The 23,247-nt window shown below is 37.4% G+C and overlaps 1 protein-coding gene across 3 annotated transcripts in view; it reads left to right on the top strand.

Moving 5' to 3' along the window:
- The window catches only part of BABAM2 (BRISC and BRCA1 A complex member 2), a 401,404-nt gene that overhangs the window by 113,481 nt on the left and 264,676 nt on the right, over positions 1–23,247 (top strand). For all 3 annotated transcript variants that reach the window (XM_070449954.1, XM_020886284.2, XM_070449953.1), the window contains exon 5: positions 7,518–7,712. In XM_070449954.1, the coding sequence (XP_070306055.1) occupies positions 7,518–7,712 (195 nt within the window). The remainder of the gene's footprint in view (positions 1–7,517; positions 7,713–23,247) is intronic.

Genomic DNA, 23,247 nt, shown 5'->3' with positions numbered 1-23,247 from the left:
ATGAAACATTAGTTTATGAAAAAGAAGAAATCAATAAAATCACATTTATTTGCTAATTAGTAAGGTTATATACTTTTTACACATTGTTTTTTAACTTTTTATTAAGATATAATTGACATACAACATTTAGTTTTAGGTATACAACATGTTGATTTGTGTATATATTGCGAAATGAATACCAAAATAAATTTAACTTTCATCACCATACAGTTATAGATTTCTTTTTCTTGTCATGAGACCCTTTAAGATTTACTCTCTTAGCAGCTTTCAAATATATAGTACAGTGTTACATGTTGTGTACAGTACTAGATAGCTGTACATAATTTTGTAATGTTTCAGATAAATTTACAGAAGTGTTTTTAATTTATATCTATACTTTATCCTCTTATTAATTAACAGTTTTTATTATAAGCATTTTTTAAAAGAAATTTTTTCCCCTATATAAGATTTTTTTCTCCTTCCTTGTTAGTCAATGATGGTCCCAGGGCTCATTTGCTAATTTGCTTATTTCTCTTCTTCATCTCCCCAGTGCTGTGAATCTAGTATGTTGTTTCCTAACTCTTTTTGTATATTTGTGTCATTGTGAATAAATTTTCTTTAGTATGACTGAGAAGCCTTCTTTTGAATAAGTGAGATGTGATTTGGGGGTGAAGTGAGTTAGGCATTTGCAAGAATTATAATCTGCTGTGTTCTCACATAAGGAAGCTCACATAAGGAGCTGAGGATTGGTTGTGCTTTTTCAAGTCTGCAGGGCCATCAGTTTGGGAGTATAACATGTGTGGTAGAGTGTATTGATGAGAGACCTGGGAAGGTTGAGGGTCACACAAATAGGAGCATCCCTCAAGTCAGGCAGCCTATAGAGTGAGCCAGAGTTGGGAATCCAGAATTACTGCTAGATGGGACAGGTTGTGACTACAAAGAGGCAGATGCCAATTCTTTGGTTAGAAACTGATATTTTAGTGAATATCATGTCACTGAGGGTTGGCAGGTTTACATTCTATACTCTCAGTTGTCTACAGTTGAGTATCATCAGAGTTGTTCAACCTCTTTAGATAACCAGCATTTAAAAAGCACTGGCATGATATCTTCCCTGAATTGCTTCATATGTGTTTGGTGAGACGGAATAAAGTTTCATGATAGTGGTTCATTTTTTCACTTTTGTCTGTTTTCTCTTATTATACTTTTACCACTTTCTCCTAATGCATTTTTACTCCTTCGTATGTTGATATATTACATGTCCCATGCCTACTCTTCTTGACCATCCTCTTTTAAGATTTCCTCTTTCATATATCACCAAAAATAAGTAAAATAAGAACCTTGTGCATAGAGAGAGAAACTTTTCTCTTTTTCATAAAGAGGCTTCTTAATTTATGCTCCCTCATTCTTTTCTTGAAGAAGTTTTGGGCATTTTTCTCTATCTCCTTCTCAAGAGGGTGGAAACCCCCAATGTCCTGCATTGTTAGACCTGTTTTTAAAGTATGCTTTAGTCTTAGAAAGTAACCAAAATCTTGTTTATCTTCTATATTCTCCCCTTCTAGGCCAAGTAATATATATCACCAAAAATAAGTAAAATAAGAACCTTGTGCATAGAGAGAGAAACTTTTCTCTTTTTCATAAAGAGACTTCTTAATTTATGCTCCCTCACCCTTTTCTTGAAGAAGTTTTGGGCATTTTTCTCTATCTCCTTCTCAAGAGGGTGGAAAACCCCAATGTCCTGCATTGTTAGACCTGTTTTTAAAATGCGCTTTAGTCTTAGAAAGTAACCAAAATCTTGTTTATCTTCTATATTCTCCCCTTCTAGGCCAAGTAATTCAGAGCACAAATGACTTCATATGTAAAAGTGGTCATGCAGCAGCAGTAGAGGAATTTTTATCCCAGTGAACATATCTCTGCTTCCCTTGATGGGAATGTTTTTCAACTAAGTTGTTTTCCAGTGAAGTGCACTTTGAATGGCCAGAGAGGTCAAATGCATTTCCATGTATTGGGAGGTTGTATTTAATGGAAAGGGACTTCTTGGCATGTCATTACTATGCATTTAATAATTAGATTGAATCACTTGAAATGAATTCAAATTGGTAAGAGGTATTTGCCAGCTTATATGCTTTCATAATTTAAAAAATTTTTGTAGATATAGGCTGTTACTTGCCAGATAGCTAAAGAGAAATGATAGAATTAACAGTTCAAAATGAGAGACTTCCCTGGTGGTCCAGTGGTTAAGCATTTGCCTTCCAGTGCAGGGGACACTGGTTTAATCCCTTCTAGTGCAGAGGACACTGGTTTAATCCCTGAACTAAGATTCCGCATGCCGCGGGGCAGCTAAGCCTGTGTGCTACAGCTGCTGGGCCCACACGCTGCAGCTACTGAAGCCTGAGTGCCTAGAGCCCGTGCTCAGCCACAGGAGAAGCCGTTGCAACAAGAGCATGTGGCACCACGACCAGAGAGCAGCCCCTGCTCACCACAACTAGAGAAAGATTGCTCGTGCGCAAAGAACTAAGACCCAGTGCAGCCAAAAATAAGTAAATAAATAAGGTAAATAAAGAGTTTAAACTGAGGCAACTGAAGCTTTTTCTTTTTGTATTGGAAGAGGACTTGAATACTTGACTGAGAAAGGGAAGATTGTGTATTTTTTCTGTATATCAGTGTTTAATGATGATTTCTGAAGGAAATGCATAGCCAGCTATATAATGATCATTTTGAGTTTTATACTGTGTTGTTATATCCTGTTGATACTTTGAATGTGGTCTTGAGTACCTTGAAAGGACCTCAGGCTCCTGAGATTCAGAGGTTTGCCAGTGAGCAGTTTATGCTCTTTTTGTTCAGTTGCTTCGTAGCAAGGACTCTCTGTGACTCACTGCAGAATGCTGAAGCTCCTGCTCTTCCCTCTGTTCATGGAGTCTTTACTTGGATATCCCTAAAGACCTAGCTTTCCTATAAGTGAAAGAGCATTTAGTGACCTCTCCATTGTCGTTTATTCCCTAAGTCAACCCACTCTTTGGGGCAAAATCATTATTATCCTTTTAAAGGATGTATTTCTTTAGCTTCTGTTTGTTTTCTTTTGATGGAAGACTTCTCTGGTGAGATTGGTCATGGTATTAATGAATGTGATTTTTTGGTGTTATACAAATGAAATGTGTTAACATTTGGAATATCTCCATAACTCAGTGAATCATTATTTTCTAAATGACCCCTAAATGATGGTGCAAAGTCATACATGAGTAAAAGTTTCATTTAAAGTATAGGATAGACAAATGGAATTTAGGGTAAGAGTGTGAAATATTTATCAATATAATTTTAGCCTACTGTTTAACACAGGGAATTGCATTCAATATCCTGTAATAAACCATAATGGAAGAGAAAAAAAAAGTAGTTTTAGATTCCACATTACAACTAACCTTTAAGAAACCACCACTTGTTGAGCTTTGGTGTAGTATCAAAGAAGAACATCCAGAATTATTTGGAAAGGCTGTGGAACTACTCTTCTTTTTTCGAAGTACATATTTGAATGAGGCTGGATTTTCTTCATATACTTCAGCCAAAACAACATATTGCAACATTGAATGTAAAAGCACATTTGAGAATCCAGCTCTTTAATTAAATCAGACATTAAAGAATTTTGCAAGAATATGAAACAATGCCATGCGTCTCATGATTTTTTGGGAAAATAAAGTTTTTCATTAAAAATGTTTTTATGTTAACATGTAGTAGGATTGTTATTTTTAAATGAATTAATATTTGAAACTTTCTGTTTTAACTTTTACTGTAGTAAATTTTGTCCATATAATTCATATATGTAGAAGCTCCTTGGGGTCCCCCATACTTTTTAAGAGTGTAAAAGGTTCCTGAGACCAGAATGTATGAGAACCTGTGCTGTAGTGCTTAAGCAGGGACTTGGAGCCAAATTGCTTAAGTTCAAAACTCAGCTTTATTTTTTAATAGCTCTGTGACCTTGGACAAGATACCAAACTACTTTTGGCCTCAGTTTCTCATCTAAATAAAATGCTATAGTAATGTAACTTGTAGGTTGTCTTAAGGATTAATTTGAATATATGAAAAGTTCTTAGAATTTATATAGTACTCATCAGGCTATATAATTATTACCTTTTGAGCATTTGTAATGTATTGGTGTTTTCCTTTATAGATGCCAGGTTTCTAAATTTCTGGAAATTCAGTGTTTTGTGGTATTAACATGGTCTATCATCAGTAAAGTCCCTGATACCCTTAACTTCTCTACACCATTCCCCACCCCTCCCCCCAACCCCACCAAAGTCAGTGGTTCTCAACCTTTGCTGCATTTTAGAATCACCTGGGATGCTTAAACAAACAGACCCTCTGTGCCCAAGACACACTTCAGATTGACTCAGTTAAACCAAAACCTGGAGGTGGGAATAGGGACCAAACAGTATTTCTCACTCTTGAAACCTGAATATTCAAATCCTCTGCCCTGAGATTCTGTCTTTCCCTCCATGCCCTCAAATAATTTATTTATCACAGCTGATTTCTCTCTCATCTTTTGTATCACTGAACTTGGAGGGGCGGTGGGTGTTCTCCCTGCTTGATGCTGCTGCCAAGGAAATCATCATTCCCTTTTCCCTGACACCCCATCCCCAGCCTTGAAACTTAGCCTATCAGACAGTAGAACACACCCCTCCCTCCCTGTTGTTATCTAGAGACATCCTTTGAAGATTTTAGCGCATGGCTCACAGTTATTTTCTCAGCACTGTTGATTGCTCTTTTTGTGATTGCAGGTGATTTAATATTCACATAGATGCTTTAATATTCACATAAACGCTCCTTCCCACATGTGGGCAGTCCCTGACTTCCTTTCCTGCAGGATCTTGTCCTCCCTCCACCTCCCTCAGCCAGACACATGCTCAGCCAGGCCTTGTCAGTGCCCATTACAGATCAAACATCCCGTTCTCTGACCACACCTCCTGTCTTTTAGAATTCATTCTTCTTAGAATTTCATCGGCAACAATTCTTCCAGCTAACCAGGACCATTGGTCCTGTCATTTTTCCACTAACTCTTACTTCTCTTATGAACTTACTTTGCTTTTTCCTGGCTTAGGGTGTCCATGTCCATAATTATAATCATTCTTCTGCAGGCCCTCAAAGATCTCTTGCCCTTCTTTCTTTGTATTGTACTTACCTGGCAAAATCCCAACCTTTGTTAAATCTAAATTCCTCCCACTCTACATTGCACCCACGTGAGGGAATTTATGCTGATTGGTCTCACTTAAAAATCATACCTCAAGCTCAGTGGGGCTTTTAGTGCTGTCTGGAATTCCTCCTCCATTTCCCCAGTTCATTCATTGTTTATTGTTCTAAATGACTATTGCACACTCTCTTCTCAAACTTCCTGTATCCCCTCCTTCTTCCTCACTCTCAGCTGATGGCCTTGTTTCAAGGAGAAAATGTAAACTCTTAGGAGAGAACCACCACAAGCTTCTATCGCCACATAGAACAACTTGCCTACATTTGTAATCCTAAACTGGCCTTTTCTTTTGTACCTACAGATGGATTCTCTGTGCTCGTTTCTAAGGCATCCCTCTTGGAGATCCCATTCTGCCTACCTAATTGTTACCTTCCCTGACGGTGTTCTGTGCCCACTTCCCTTTTCAGCAGCATGTTCCCCCCTCTCTATGGCGATATTTCCTCAGACTATAAACATCTGAGCAAAACTTTCTCTTCCCCTCTGGTTACCAGTGTGTGTTGTCTGTATCACATTTCTAATTTCTTTCTACTCATTCTCGCTTAAAGCCTTTACAGTCAAGCTTCTACTTCACCAAGTTAGCCCTTGTGGAGTACACTACTGACCTGTGTGTCAACACACCCAGCCGTCAGTTCCTAGGCCTTCTCTTACTCAGCAACACCATTTGGCACAGCTGATCACTTCTCTCTCTTGAAGCTCTTCCTTCACCAGTTTTCTCAGTAGCATTTATTACCATCTGATTTTGTTGATTATTTATTTTGGCCAATGAAACTGTAAGCTCCTTTAGCAAGGACTTGGTTTATTCCTGTCACTGCCTGGAACAATGCTTGATACAGAATAGGTACTTGATAAGTATTTGTTGAATGAATGACTGTGAGCTTAAAAGCAGCTATATATTTGTCAGATCTTTCCCATCTCCTTTCCTGGTCAGGCTTTTTCTCCAGACCTTGCATTTCCTAATTGTATTTTCTGTCATCTCTACTCCATTCCTATCTTTTTCAGGCTGAACCACCACCTTTGTTCTTACATGTCTGTGGGGCTCTAATGTTTACTGAGCATTCATTTATATCTGGTATTATAGATGCAGATGGTCTGTGGATTTGAGTTGAATGATATTAGCATTTAATGCTGAATTTAGGTGCAGATGGAAGAAATTAAAATTATGAAAGAATAAGAAACAAGTCTTTAACGTTAAAATTATGGTCATCTTAGGATGTTTTGTTTTCTTGTTTTGTTACTACGCTACTTTACACTTTACTGTTTCTGCCTGCCCATAGTGGAATTCTCCTTGATTGTCTGCAAGCATTTTTAGAAAGCAGGAAAAATCAACAAGTTCAAGAGGCCCTTCTGACTTCAGCTCCAAGCTTATCATTAATTAAGAATAGTTTTTTAATTAGATTATTATTAATCTAATAATTTAGATTAATTAAGAGATCTCTCTAATTAAGAGAGATCTGTTTCTCTTTTAGATTATTTGTGGGAATATAAATTGGTGCAGCTTCTATGGAAAACAGTATGGAGGTTCCTTAAAAAAACAAAAACTAGAGTTGCCACATGCCCAGCAATCTCACTCCTGGGCATATATCCAGAAAAACTCTAATGGGAAAAGATACATGCTCGCCAATGTTCATAATAGCATTGTTTGTAATAGCCAAGACATAGAAGCAACCTAAGTATCCATTTGCAGATGAATGCTAAAGAAGATGTGGTACATACATACAATGGAATATTACTCAGCCATAGAAAGAAGGAAATAATGCCATTTGCAGCTACTTGGAGGTTAGAGATTATCATACTAAGTGAAGTAAATCAGAAAGAGAAAGACAAATACCCTATGATATCACTTATATGTGAAATCTAAAAGATGATAAAAAGGAGCTTATTTACAAAACAGAAGCAGACTCGCAAACTTAGAAAACAAACATGGCTGCTAAGGGGAAAGGGTGGGGGAGGGGAAATTAGGAGTTTGAGATTAGCAGATACAAACTACTCTATATAAGATAGAGATGCAACCAAATCCTACTCTATAGCAAGGGAACTGTATTCACTATCCTATAATAAACCACAATATGAAAAAGAATATATATATATATATATACACACATATATATCTGTGTGTATAATTGCATCACTTTGCTGTACCCCAGAAACTATCAAAACACTGTAAATCAATATACTTCAATTAAAAAAACTAGTCTATTTCTCTTAGATTTTCATCCGTCTTTCCCTCTATATTGATGAGCCAATGTGATACTGGATTTGTGTGAAAACTCATTTGTTACTGGGCTTTTCTTTTTGGCTTCTACAGAACCTTGCCTCCTGGAATCCGTCAAACCCTGAATGTCTCTTACTGGTGGTGAAGGAACTTGTGCAACAGTATCACCAGTTTCAGTGCAGCCGCCTCCGTGAGAGCTCCCGCCTCATGTTCGAATACCAGACGTTACTGGAAGAGCCGCAGTATGGAGGGAACATGGAGATTTATGCCGGGAAAAAGAACAACTGGGTAAGGTTTTTCGAGAAAGGGAGAAAAAGGTCACTTTATCTGTAATAGAATAAAATAATCAATTCCAACATTCATTTATAATAAACCCTGGCCATTTCCTTAGATAAACATGATTGAGGATGCCCGGATATTCTCTCAGTCTCACACCCGCAGCCCCTGACTTCTGAGTGTCTGCAGCTGGGAATATGAGTCTCCAAATTTTACAGGCTTCCCAGGCGATATCTTTGAGAAACCACATAAACAATAAGGTCTCTTCAAAACTCTGAATTATGAGAAAGTATGTGATATCTCAGTCAGACGACAGAGGTCAGTAACTCCGGAGGTAACTAGCTTATGTGGAGCCTTTTATAATTTCTTTTACATTGTGTGATCCTTTAAAGACACAAGCCAGAGTGTATCACTCCTCTGTCCAGAACTTTCATATCCCTCTCTTTTTCTGTCACAGTAAAAGCCACCGTCTTTCCAGGGGTATAGAAGAGCTCAGCCTGATTCCCGTCACCACTATCCTCCATCCATCGTTCTGCTCTCTCTTCATCTCCTGCTTTCCTGTCTAAAAATAATCATCTCAGCCACACTAGCGCCTCTGTGTGCTGCAGACACACCAGACATGCCCCTGCCCTTGGGTCTGTGCATAGCTTTCCTGTCATCTGGCTTGTTTCCCCTGTATAATCACAAAGCTAATGCCCTTCCTCCTCAAAGATTTTACTCATATGTGACTTTCTTAGAAATGCCTGTATTAACACCCCCAATTTTTTTAAACAACTTTTTTGGAGGTATTATTTTGATATCATATATCCACCTGTTTTAAGTGTAAAGTAAGTTGAACAACCATCATCAATCCAGTTTTCCAGTGGTTCCATCATCCCAGTGATATCTCTCAATGCCCATTTATAGTTAATTCTATTCCTACCCCCAGTTTTGGGCAACCACTAATCGAGTTTCTGTCTATATAGATTTTCTTTTCTGAACATTTCATGTACTTGCATACTTGGGAAATACTGTGGGTTTAGTTTCAGACCACTGCAAATAAGCAAATATCAAAATAAAGTGAGTTGCATGAATTTTTTGGTTTCCTGATACACATATGAGTTATGTTTACATTACACTGTAGTCTATTAAATGTGCACTAGCATTATGCCTATAAAAAACTTTTGATATATTCTGCTTAAGTCCAGCATACACACAGGGGAGGCATTACATAAGAGTATGAATCCCACCAGAGATCATTGGGCGCCTACCACACTTACTACTATGTTTGTTGTTTGTTTCCCCCCAATGGAATGTAAAATTCCACAAAAGCAGAGATATTTGTTCACTGGAAATATCGTAAATACTTAGAACAGTGCCTGGCATATTGTTTACATTCCATAAACATTTGCTGAGTGAATGAATGAATGAATGAATGAGTAAACTCTAGTTTATTTAAGCACAGAGTAAGTTTAGGTTCCCTTCTCTTTGTTAAGCCTTTCAGATTTCTCTCAGTCTTTCTTTTCTTAGGTTAAACATACCTCTCCCATTTTGCTCTTCAGCTCTTTCTCAAAGGACATGTTTTCCAAGGTCTTACATGTGATGAATGCCTTTGAATCAGTGAGACTAAAATTTATCCTTGTTACAAATCATCTTGTTTGTTCAGTTCAAGGTTTTTTTTTTGTTGTTTGTCTGTTATTTTGTAAATTTATTTTGTTTATTTTATTGTGGTAAAAGACACGTAAAATTAAATTTGTCATCTTAACCATTTGTAAGTATATAGTGCGGTGGTATTAAGTTTGTTCACATTGTTGTGCAGTCACTCTCTGGAGCTTTTCCATCTTGTAGAACTGAAACTCTGGACCAATTTAAACACTAACTCCATTTCCCTCCAGCCCTTGGCAGCTACCTTTCTACTTCCCGTCTGTATGATTTTGACTCCTTTAGATACCTCATATAAGTGGAATCATCTAGCATTTGTCTTTTTGTGATTGGCTTATTTTGCTTAGCATACTGTCTTTGAGGTTCATTGGTGTTGTAGCATGTGACAGGATTTCTCTCCTTTTTAAGACTGCTTGCTATTCCAGTATACACTTATGCCACATTTTGTATATCCATTCATCCGTCAGTCAGCATTTGTGTTTCTTTCTCCTCCTGGCTATTGTGAATAATGCTGACTACACCTGAGTATATATAAAGATACTACTTTGAATTCTTTTGAATACATCCCCCAGAGTAGGATTGCTGGATCATATTGCTAATTCTGTTTTTAATTTTTTTTTTTTTGAGAAATCTCTGTACTGTTTTCCATAGTGGCTGCACCATTTTATATTTCTACAAGTAGTGCAGAGTTCAAGGTTTTAAACTATTATTTTGAAACTTTCATCTATTCATATGGATAGTAAGGAAAACTTCACAGAACTTAGTTTATCCTCTAATCCAAGCATTTCTCTTATTAAACAATCAATTTAGTTGTCCTTTCAAAAGAGTTATTAGGTTAATTTGGCATGACTTCTTGATGAACCTGTTTGTGTTGTCTTTAGTACTGATAGATTCCTTTAAAGACAGGAATCACTGTCAAACTAATTGGTCTTTAGTTTTTAGGATTTTCCTTCCTACCTAATTCCCCCTTTTAATATTAAGGCTGACTTTAAATTTATCCAGTTTTATGGTGCCATTTATGATCTAAGAATGTTTGAAATTATGTTCATTGGCCCAGCTAATACTTGAGTTGTAGTTCTTCTGAGTGTAGGAGTATAGTTAGATAGTTTGAATTTATAGTATATTTAAAACTTTCAGTTTAATGTTACTGATTCTCCATTCTTTACTTATAAAACCTACTACTGCTGTGTTTACCCCCAGTTTATTTTCATATGCTGTTGAGTGGTTTGTAAGCATCAGGGCAATGATTATGGACTGAGGGGAAGTAAAGAAACTGAGAACCTTGTAACAAGACAAGGTGGGCAATTAGAGGTTAAGCTTACAGCAAACCAACCCAAGGAGGAGATCAACGGAAGTAGGAGCTGAGACACTAGAAGTAAAAATATGGGTATATGAGTTAGTTCCTGGTCCAAAAACAGAACATAAAGGTGAGTCTTGCAGGATGAAACATTGGAGCTTGATGTGCTGCTTTAGGAATATGTTAAAGGACAGCTTGCTACTGGAATTCAAATATACCCCAAGAATTTGGTTGACAAACATGGGACCCTAGCAGAAAGAAAGGAGTTTGATTTTGAGGTGAGATCTTTTGAATCAGAGGCTATATTAGTTTCCTACTGCTGCTGTAACAAATTACCATGACCTTGGTAGCTTAAAACAACACAGATATATTACCTTATAGTTCTGGTGGTCAGAAGTCCAAGGTGGGGCTCCCTGGGCTAAAATCAAGTTCTTGACCAGGCTGCACTCCTTCTAGGGTCTCTGTTTCAGGGCTGAAGAAACCAAAGAAATGGGCAGATGTGCTTCAAAGGTATTATCTTTGAGAAATGGAGAAGCAGAAAGATCCTCAGGGCTGTAGAAAGTAAACACATTCTGGAGATTTTTAAAAGAAATTGCACTCAGGTCTTTAAGTGGATGATTTAAATAAGAATGCAATAGTTAGTTGGAAGAATAGTTAGGTAAGTAAGAAACAGTTTTGGCAAACTTATTTTATCCTTTTAAGGAAGGTGTATATTATTAGATTGTCTCATTTTCAGTAAAGCATTCAGTCATTCTCTCTTAATATTCTACTTTGTGCTCCTTTCTTAGTTGTCTGAGTCTCTGGAAGAGCTACATCTAAGAGATTGGATGTACGTCTAGTTTGCCATCAGATGTCTTGTGAAATGTCACAGAGCTGCTCCTTTGATCCTATTTTGTTCATTCTTTTATTAGGTAATTGAAAGGCATGCTTTTCAGTTTTTCTGATAACACAGAGCTTGGAACGACAATTATTTTGAAAGACTACAGAATCAGTATTTTAAATTATATTTATATGCTCTGGAATGCTGCACCATACCCATAAGATATAATTCAACAGGGCTAAGCCAGTGTACAACTGATATAGAAAGTCTACTATGCTGCTAATGATTCGAGTTAAAAAAAAGTAGTCCTGGCTTTTGCTGTTGAAGGTGTTAAAATCCAGTTAAGAAGACTCAGCACATATTTGTAAAAAATGAAATAGCAACATTAAATAGATTGCCTCAAATGGAATGGACAGCCTGTATATGAATTCAGAAGAAGACCCAATCACTGAGAAATGAAGTAACTATGGAGCCTTCACTGGTGAACCGGAACTGACCTAGGCCCTAAAGGAAGGTGGAGATAAGTAGCACTGTAGGTGGAGGAGGTCAGTGGGTTATATGGTTGCAGAAAAACTTAAGAGGGAAATTCCCCAGCGTTCAGCGATTAGGACTTCCACTGCAGGGGGCCCAGATTCTCTCTGGTTGGGGAACTAAGATCCTGCAAACCATGTGGTACAGCCCCCAAAAAAGAAAGAAAAACTTATGGGCATAGCATATGTGGGAGACAAGAATTATAAGTATTCATATGACTGGTTAACAGATCAGTAAATCACATCTATTACGTCTTATTGTAGCAAGAAAACATTTTAATATGAAATAAATTGATATAGGAAATAAAATATGAAAACTAATATATTCTTTTAATAAAATAGAGTAAGAATCAATATGTTCTTCCTGGGCTGAATGTGAATCCATGTATTGTGGTTCTCCTGATCCTACTAGTCCACCTGATAAATACTTTCTGTAAGGAACCTAAGACTGTGCATAATGACTGAAGACCTTTGGATTACAACATCCTGTGTTCATTTGAGAGGATGGTGGCTTTCTATTCCCCTTTCTGTTTCCACCTTTGCCATTACTGAAGTTTTCTTTCTAGAACGTATGTTTACGTTCTTAACCTTCCATTTCTGCTCTTAAAATCCTGAGATGCCTCTTCTGTTTTACCATCAGTTGGCAAAAGGAAAAATTTAAAAACCATGTAGAAGAGAGAGCGAAGGCTCTTATCTCCTGTCAGCCTTCTGACAAGCATGTTAAATTGAAATACAGTGCTTCTCCATGTCACTGCAGACACTCTTCTTTTTTCTCCTCAGTTTCCAGCTAGAGGATTTCAGCAAGTGCACATTTGAAAGTAAACACTAAAAAAAAAAAAAAAAAAAAAAAAAAAATCACAAACTCTTTATTAATTCTTTGCCATGGTCTTTTTATGAAGCCATCTCTCTTATTGCTTTGTCCATCTCCTTTAATGAGTAGAGTTTTTAATGAGTAGAGTTTTGAACACTGTTTTCTTAGTCTGTGTTGGTTTTATAATTTTTAATAAATGCCAATTTTTTTTAAATCGAGAGAAACACAGATACATTGGGATGCAAGGTTACCTGTTCAGAATGAACAGTTCTAATATTCCTGCATGATCAGAGTAATTTTAAGAAGATATATTAAATAGTTACAGATTCACAAGAAGTTGCAAAATAGTACAGAGAGGTCTTGTATACCCTTCACCTGGTTTCCCCCAGTGGTTATGTTTTATATAACCAAGAAATTGACATTGATAAAATGTATGTGTATTCCATTTTATCACATGAGTAATTTCCTATAACTACCACTGTAGTCAAGATACAGATTACCACAAAGACGTCCCTCCTGCTGTGAGCAGTTATTTTTAAGATTAGAATTTTAATTTTGATAAATGTCCCAATGTAAGCTATAGATACTAAAATTATATATACTGTTTTGATACAATATATCAACATAAAGGTACATTATAAGTTTTCTCAATGGACAAAATTTAAGGTCTCACTTTATACTGTAAATAATCAACTGCTTTCCTGCTTGAGTTAGTAGTATCTAAAGAACCAATGTCAGTTAATAGTAACAATAGTAACAGTAAGCAAATTTGTGAATTTTTCTTTGGTTTTTGTTTCAATTCCCAGAGCTCAAAGTTAGTTTATCATCCCTAATATTTTGATCAAAGGCATTTTTCTTTCCTGCTATGAAAAGAATGTTTTGAGATGTTCTAAAACCACATATTTTCACATATTTTACATATTAAAGATCACCAGTGGGTAATCTGTGAGATAAAACATTTTTTTTAGCAACTGATTTTTTTCCTTTTGTGGGAATTTTCTTAATAATATATGATGGAGACTGAAACAATTCCCCCCCCCCCCTTTTTTTTGCTGTACCTGGCCACAAATCCCAGTAAGATTTTAAGAATTTATGGCTTATAAATTAAACTCTGGCAACATTTAAAAATACCATGCAGAGAAGAAAGGAGCCATTTCATGATGCTCCTCATCTGAATTAATGACATGCTTTTGTCATCCCAGCTTGCTGTGACATTATGTTTGGAGGAAAGTGTATGAGCAGTGTTAAAAGATAAACTGAGACATACTAAAATTTTTAAGAGTTTATTTGAGCAAATGTTGATGCAGGGTGGTTAGGAGCATTCTACTATGGGCAAGGGATTTACAGAGAGGACTTGGAAGAAAAGCAAGTCTGTTGTTTGGCTAGAGCTTGAAGTGGTTGCATTATTTGGGAAAGACTAGTTGGCTGTTTGTGACTGGCTATTCTTCTTAATCTTAAGGCATTTACAGGAACTGATTCTGGCTTAGGTTTCCATTTGCCTCAGTTGGCTGCCAAGGCATTAGAGTCATCTCATCCTTATGGTCTCCTTGTCTGATTAATTTTATAACAGGGTGGTTCGAGTGTAAGCTCCTTTAGGGCAGAGGCTTCAACAGTACTTGAACAGTGACCTTCCAGATGTTCAAGCTGGATTTAGAAAAGGCAGAGGAACAAGAGATCAAATTGCCAACTCCATTGGATCATGGAAAAAGCAGGAGAATTCCAGAAAAACATCTTACTTCTGCTTCATTGACTATGCTAAAGCCTTTGACTCTGTGGATCACAACAAACTGTGTCATATACTAGTCATATAACATACGTGTGGCTACTGAGCACTTGAAATGTGGCTGGTCTGAACTGAGATGTATGCAAATGTGAAATACACAGCAGAGTTCAGGAAACTGGCACAGAAAGTGGTCTCATTAATAATTTTTCACGTTGATTATATGCAGAAATGATAGTATTCTGGATATACTGGGGTATATTATTGAAATTAATTTCACCTTTTTTTTTAACCTTTTTAAATATGGCTATTAGAAAATGTTAAATAATGTCAAATTGCATAGAAAGATCAGAATAGCTGGAGGGTCTGGGAGAGGGTGACCCTTTCACTGCCGGCCACGATGATGGAGTAGATATTCTGGTGACACCATTCTGCCACATGGAGCGGGGGATACAGGGGGCTTCTCATCATCTCTGTTTAATTTATGCCCCTTGGGAGTTAAAGTCTGAGGCATTTCACCTGTGGCAGGGATAAACTTGTGGTTGCTCCTTTGGAAAAATGTGTAGCATGGTAGTGAAATCTATTAGAGTCACTTATAATTGTCCAGGTTTGTTTGTTTTTGTTTTTAACCGCATGGAACTATTAGGAGTTGAACATTATTTAAAATAATAGAACCAATGACAGGGGCTCTCACATTTTTATTGTTTGTGTAATGGGATTTGTTATATTGGATTTTGACCTGTATGTCACTAAGAGTACTTAGGATCTTGTCACAACGGTTTATTTCTCAGGTTTTTACTTTATTCACTAAAAGTACTTGTGTGTGTGTATGGGTGTATATGTTTGGGCCTAAATTGCTTTATATCTCAAGATGTTTAAAGTGAATATGATAGGTGACTACTGATCTTTAAAAGGACCTTTATTATTATTGTTATTTTTAATGTAAGTATCAGTAGAAAATTCCAACTTTCCTTTAGCAACAGGGCCCATCAAGTAGAAGAAACCTGGTTTTACAGAAACGTGAAGCACAGAGGAAATCTTTGCCTGTACCTCGCAGAGCAGCGTATGAGGAAGGACTGGGATTGGGTCACCTCACCTGTATTTGTGAGGCCACTTGTTGGTTCTGAAGTCTTGGGTGCTTTGCTGCATTTTTGGTGGTACTTAGCTGTTGGGGGCACCCCTCCTCAGCGTGAGGAGAAAGTATGAGTATTTTCAAAGGACTGATTGAGTCTAGTTTTTAAAGGCTTCTCTCTACATATAAAAGGAAAAAGATGAAGAATCTTGTATTTGAAGTGTTCTGTAAGACAGGCCCTCATACTTTTTTAGGGCTTTGGGGAAGTGTATGTATAACTGTACCCTACCTCTCCCAAAGAGTTGCCTGGTTTTCAATGCTTTTCAATGAATTTGTGGTAACAGTATCTTTTTCATTGTAAAAACTGTAGAAATAGTGTTGATTAGATCAGGAGGCACCTGAGTCAAGCAGAGTTCTTGTCTAGGAGTTTGGAGTTAGTTGTGAGAGTAAGATTGGTCTTGTTAAGAGTAGCTGGTCTGTAACATGTGTATCTGGGACCTTTCTTCCCCTAACATTATCTAGTCAAAAGAATCAGAAAGTGGTAAATAGAGAGTAAGATGAAGCACAGAGAGCAGAGATGAAAGACAGAAGGTCCTGGGGGCGTTAGAGTTCTTTGAACTGAGGCTGGGCTGCTTTTAAAATCTTAGATTCCCTGAGATACCACCTGTCTTTAAAATAAATTATCTTTTATTTGCCCAGTTTAGTTTGAATTAGAATTCTCTCACCTGAAACTATAAGAGTCCTAACTTAGTTACCTCCAATGCATCCTGTAAATATCTCCCTCCAGGCATCCCTTTGTAATATTTTGTCTGTCTGTCAAGATAGACTTTAAGCTCTGTGAATACACAGACTGTATTTTGTTGATCTTAACATCTCTATTATCCAGCGTGGTACTTGGCATGGTGGGTGCTCAATAAATGCTTGTTGAATATATGTATGAGTGCATGATTATGAGCATCTCATTATACACACTTCTAGCTTTATTTTTCAAATCTCTTAAATTTTTTTGAGTGGGTAATATATTCTAGTGTTCGGAAATCAAAATGTACATAGTAAAAAGTCTCCCTCCCATCATTGTCTTGGGTCCACCCAAATCAAACCTCCTTCCTTTCTTTCTCCTACTCCAGAAAGCGCTGGTGTACCTTTTATCTAGTGTAGTTTTTCAGGGTTTCTTTATGCACATACAAGCAAATACAAATACACACATACACACATACACATATGTACATACATATATGCATGTGTGCATGCTAAGTTGCTTCAGTCATGTCTGACTCTATGCGACCCTGTGGACTAGCCTGCCAGGCTCCTGTGTCCGTGGGATTCTCCAGGCAGGAATACCGGAGTGGGTTACTTTGCCTTCCTCCAGGGGATCTTCCCGACCCAGGGATCAAACTTGCATCTCTCCTGTCTCCTGCATTGGCAGATGGGCTCTTTACCACTATTGCCACCTGGGAAGCCCCTATATACATACATAGTCCCCCCTTTTTATGCAAAAGGTAACATATATACTCTGTTTTGCAACTTCTGACTTTATATAGCTCAGATCTTTTATCCATATAAGCATTCCTTTAAAAAAAAGATTGTATATTATTACACTGAATAATTGAACTGTAATTTATTTAGTATGAATTTTATTGTTGGGCATTAAAGTTTTAAATCTTTCACTGTTACGAATAACACTGTGGTAAATAATCTTGTACATGTGACTTTGTCTGTGTTCCTGTATGTCTACAAGATAAATAACTAGAAATGGAATCGCTGGAATAAAGATTATATGTGTTTATAATTTTATCACCAGAATGCCCTCAGAATGTTTATACCAATTTATTAACCCAGCAGCAACATATGAGAGTGGTTGTTTCTCCACAGCATTGCCAGTCGTAAATTAAACATATTTGCAGATTTCTGTCATGTTTCACTTTGCTTAATGGCCAGGTAGCTCCTGTTAGACTAACCCATCCACAGATATAAAGCCATGTGCCTTGAGGCACTGGAGAGTGATCAAAAGGAGGCAGATATTAGATGGGAGGTTGATACTTAGAAGGGAAAGCAGAGCTTATGGGATAAAATCTAAACATCTAATATATGTGAAAGAAAGCAGGAAAATATTTGGTTAAATAATGCCCAGATATTTTCAGATAGAATGGAAGACGTGCATTTACGGACTTAAGAATCTCAACACACCCCAACCAAGACAAATGCAGGGAAAAAACAAGGCACGTCATAGTCAGAATACTGAAAACCAGACATAAAAAGAAAATCTTAAACCACCACAGAAAGGAACACTTTACATATAGGTGAAAGTTACCTATATGTCACCACTAACTTTTCATTAAAAACAGTGGAGGTCAGAAGACAGCGCAGTGCTATCTTTAAAGTGCTGATAGATTTCTCCCAGTCTGTTTGGTGAAAAATGATGCTCAATTTAGTTTTAATTTGTATTTCTTTAGATATGAATGAGGTTAAGAATTTTTTCATATGCTTAAGAGTCTCTTGTATTTCTTTTCTGTTTATCCTTTGTTTTTGTTCTCTTGGGTTTGTAATCTCTTCATTAAGAGCATTGCTGTTGGCGATGGAGTTGCAAATATACTTCCCTCAATTTGCCAGTTGTCTTTTAACTTTGCTGATGGTGGTTTTTATCATTCCAACAATTTTTATGATCAGGTAGTCAAGTTTGTCTATCTTTTCTTTTGTGGCTTTTGAATTATAAAGTCATTCTCTGCTGCAAGGTTTTATAAAGACATTTGTCAGTGTTTTCTTCTATATGGTTTCAGTTTTTACACTGAAATCCTTAGTCCACTTGGAGTTTTTCCTTATAGATGATGTGAAATATGGGTCTAAGTCTTATTTATTTCTAGATGGCTACCCAGTTATCCCACATTATCAACCAGGCACTAAATCTTCTGGACTGTTTTCCTGTTCCATTAGTATGTCTGCTGATGTAACAGCAGACTATCTTGCTATAATTGCTGTGTGTTTATATGATGCTTTGCTGTTTGGTATAGCTAGCCTCCTTTCATTGCTTTCCTTCTTCACCGTTTTCCTGGCTGGTATTTTGTCTTTTCTTCAGAATAGAAGACATTTATCAGTTCTGGCTGGTATTGATTGTTTATTTTTCCACATGGTCTTTTGACTCAACTTTTTAAAGTTCCCTCAAGTAATGAGCCCCAAAGCCTGAACAGGGGCTTCAGGCCAGGTCTTCCTGAATATGCTCTCAGAGCATTCTGCCCTTTTATGGATATTATTTTTTGGAGATTTTAATTTATAGGAGTATTATTTTATTTTGGATTAATGACTGACTCACTCACTAGAATATAAGCTCCAGGAGGGCAGGGATCATATTTCTTTTACTCACTGTATTTGCAGTGCCTCATATAAGGCCTGGCACATGTGAGGCTCTTAATCCACAGTAATGAATGGATGAATAACTTTTGAATCTTGAGGTTGAGTTTTGACGCTCTGTTACACTCTCAATGACTTCAGGCAGGCTTCTTGACTGTTCTAAGCCTTAGTTTTCTCATTTCTAAAGTAGATGTAAATGAATTATACCTACTGAACTGGGCTTTGGGAATAATTAAATGATATATCTTAGAAAACAGTTTTGTGAAGTGTGAGATGTTCTAATTAGACTAACTTTGGCTTTCCTTCTCACCTGTGGTAGATAATTACGTGTTTAACAAGGAACAATCTCTAGATTTAGGCTGTTGGTTCTGAGTCCATTTGAAGATTCCTCTTTACCAAGCTGTCACCCAGCTGAAGTTAGTCACTCTTGATTATTTCTTAGCTTTTAGCCACCTAAGCATTAAGACAGTCAGTTTCATATGACAGCTTGTTTGTTGACAGCAGACTGTCTCTAAGAAAGGAAGTACAATTTCACTTTGCAGAGCAACCATGTTTTGGAATCCATTCTGCACAAGATGTCTACCTGCCACTTCTGAAAGGAAAAGAGAACTACGACACAGCTGCTGTTACCAGAAGAAAAGCTTAAACCTAATAAACTGCCAAAACTCAGCATTGTTAGTTTAACTTACTTGCCAATGTACTATAACTTGAAGAAAAGGGAGGATGTGCGTATTTATTGCTAATGCTGGGGAAATTGCCATTAAAGCAGTTGGCAGAACGGCTGACATTTTAACGGTCGTAGGTCAGATCATCTTCTGCGTCTATCAAAGAGAAGATTTGACCAAGGATTGACAGAAAGGAAATCAGATGATTCTGTTGACTTGGCTGCATCTAAATGTCTCCATTTCGGCTTACAGGAAAGATTGCTATGGAAGCAGTCTTTGATGTTGCCGCAGAGTGGCTGTAAATTGCTTGAAGAACTGTTGGAACTTCAAATATAAAAACACAGGAAGAGTCACTGTCTGAGGTCGAATGTGAGGAGGAGTTTTCACTTGTGATATGCTCCTCATGTAATGTTTAGGGCTCAAATTTTACATTAAGATATGTTTTCAATCACTGTTTATTCAGCTTCACAAAAAAGGGTTCACTTACAGATTGTAAGGAAAATCCGTGGCAACTGAAAACTGAATTCTAGAATCTTAGTCTCCAACGTTTCTAACGCTATTAGAAACAAGTGCAAAATTTTCTTTGTTCTCTCAAAGGCAAAATAAAGAATGTATAGTAGGCTTGAAAGTTAGAGATCATAAAGCACTTTTTATGGTTTCCAAAAAGTTCAAATTCTTTTCACACTCTTAAGCTTTTTTATTATTAATTTAGTTATTTAAATCAGCCCATTTCTGATAAACCAATTAATATTAATCCTGAGATTAACGTTTCTTTTATTATGAATTTAGCTGTATAAGTCAGTCTTTTGCCACCAAACATAAATTTATATTAGTTCTAGGATCAACATTTTGAGAAGGGATAAAATAGGGATCGTCTGAGCATTTTTAAAAGAATGTTGGTCAAAAATAGCCAGTAGAATAAAAATACATTGTGCAAGCTAAAATAGGGCAAAAGAGCTAAAATGCAGCCCATGGACTAAAATAACTGGCAGTTCAAATGAGTCCAAGGGCTAAATATGTGACTATCTTCCGATTACCTTATATGTAGAGAGTTTTTAATTTTTTAAATTGCACATTTCACTTCTTTTGTTGTTGTTTTCAAAAATACTATAAGAGCCATTGAGTCTAACAGACTAAAAGGTTGGAGTTTGTTAACTTTAACATTTTAACCTACAGGTTGACATTTTTAGGCTAGAAATGGCTAGGTAGAAATGGCTATTTATTGATTGGTAGGGAGTTTATCTAGTAGGCATTTAATGTTCGCTCATTTTATGCGTGATTCTTGCACAACCTCCAGGGGTTTAGCAGTGGTGCACACTGGGGAAGTTTCTAGGAGACCTGAGATCAGTGTGAGTGCTTATTTGTGCCAGAGACACTGACCTTGTTGCTGTTTCTTGAACATCCAGGTGGACTCCTGCATCAAGCCTTTTTATGCTTGTTCTCTTTACCTGAGATATTTCCACCCATGTTTCATATGGTTTACTTTCTCACCTCTTTCACATCTTTGATCAGTTATTATCTTGTCAGATGCCTCTATGAAGAAGCTAAATCCCTACCATCTAAGACTTTTGAGCCAAGGAGAAACGTAATCTGATGAACATTGAAAGGATCTCTCTTCCTGTGGTGATGGGAATCAGTTGCACATGAGCAATGGCTGAAGCGTTTAGGTGTGGTTGCAGTCATCCAGGCTGGAGATAACAATGGCTTGGGTCAGATGGCTATGGAGGTGGTGGAATGTGGCCAGACTGAGGATATAAATTGACAGTAGAGTCAGCAGGATTTGCTGCCACTTGGAATGTGGAAGAGAGAGAAACATAAGAGTCAAGGGTGATGCTGAAGATTTTTGGCTTGAGAGATAGAAAGAATGAAATTGCCGTTCTCTGAAATGAGGAATGAATATCAAAGGGAAAGTACAAAATCAAGATTTGAGTTTTTGTTGTCATAGCTGGATAAATGAAACTTGAAGTAGAAAAAGATTTGAGATGGAGATAAAATATTTGAGAATCATCCCAGCATAAAGTCAGGAACCTGGATGGAGTCATCTGGGAAGTGTAAAGAAAAGAGGTCTTAGGGAGAAGCGCTGGTACACAGCAGTGGTAAGAGGTTGGGGAGACCAGAGGGAGGGCCAGTGAAATAAAAAGCTCAGATAGACTGGCTCTTGGAAATCAAGTAGAGAAGGTTCCAGGAAAAGAGTGATCAGCTATGCTGGAATGCTGCTGATAGAACAGCAAGAAGATAAAGACTGAGAAAGGACATTAGATTTGGCAATGGTGTGGTCACTGGTGACCTTCGTGAGCTGTTTTGGGAGAGGGATGTGGTGGCAGGGCTGATTTAAGAGGTTTTTGGAGAGAAAGATAAAAGAGAAAATGTAGACCTCAAATATAGACTAATCTCTAGAGAAGATAATTTTGTATAGTAGAACAGAGAAATGAGATGGGACCTAAAGAGGGTATGAAGTCAAGAAAGACCTGTCAAATGATGTTTGCACGCTGATGGGAGTGAGTGGGTAAAGAGGAAAAAATAGAGTTTACAGAAAATGGAAAATGGGGACCATTGCTGGGAACCTGTATTCTTTGATGAGTCTTCCTCCCTCTTGAGCACTGTATGCATCACTCAAGGGAGACTTTTCTGTTCTTTCCAAAATCTCACTGGGCTGGATTATGCTCTTACGTGTTAGTTGCTCCGTCATGTCCAATTCTGCAATACCATGGACTGTAGCCTGCCAGGCTCCTCTCTCCATGGAATTCTACAGGCAAGAATACTGGAATGGGTTGCCATTTCCTTCTCCAGGGGATCTTCCCAACCCAGGGATGGAACCCAGGTCTCCTGCATTGCTGGCAGACTCTTTACCCTCTAAGTCTGCAGGAAAGCCCCATATTTCCCTCTTGTAAGTTCCTATATAATTCTGTTTCTCCCATACATACCCGTTTCAAAGTATGACCTCTTGTACTCACACTTTACAGGGTATGTTAGTCCTCTAGCAGCTTCAGAGAACACTAAAACCACACTTTCTAATAATCTGGGACTATAACAGAAGTTTATTAGACTCTTTCACAGACCTTCTCCTGCCGTTCATCATGATGAGCTGTTTATAGATCCTTAAGTGGCTCTCAGCTGTTCTCTTAAGTGTTTGGTTGTGAGTAACCTGTGTGATTGGGGTTCCATACTGTGTCAAAGATGATTCTGAGGTTTCTGGCTTGAGAGACTGGAAGAATGGAATTAGCATTTACTGAAAAGAGGAACAAATATCAAAGGAAGAGCACAGCTGCTGAGCCCTAAGGAGTAGCATCATTTCTTACTACTGGCATTCCTGGTGGCATGATGACTTCTGGGACCCCAGCGTTGATTCTGGCTATTTGGTTCTCTGTTTTCTGCCTTTTCTGTCATGGGATTAGGCTTGTGGGGTTGAAGAAGTACTCTGTCCTTAGCCAGAGATTGATGTTAGTTAAAAAATGTTGCATGCAGTAAAACAAACAACACACAACTATGTGGATGGTAGCTATCATTTTTATCTTTTGAGCTCAAGGTTTATATTTCTGTTTGCATTTTCAAGGTTTTAGGTCACAGTTAGGGCCAGGACCTTGAAGCCAGTCACTTGGGTGTTTGTAGAGAGGAGTGGTGACTCTTGTGAAATCTTATATAAGAG

Source organism: Odocoileus virginianus, chromosome 2 (genome assembly GCF_023699985.2).
Source record: "Odocoileus virginianus isolate 20LAN1187 ecotype Illinois chromosome 2, Ovbor_1.2, whole genome shotgun sequence".
Classification (NCBI taxonomy): Eukaryota; Metazoa; Chordata; class Mammalia; order Artiodactyla; family Cervidae; genus Odocoileus; species Odocoileus virginianus.
The sequence above is the reverse complement of the archived record's forward strand: the minus strand, read 5'-3'. Positions and strand labels throughout refer to the sequence as shown.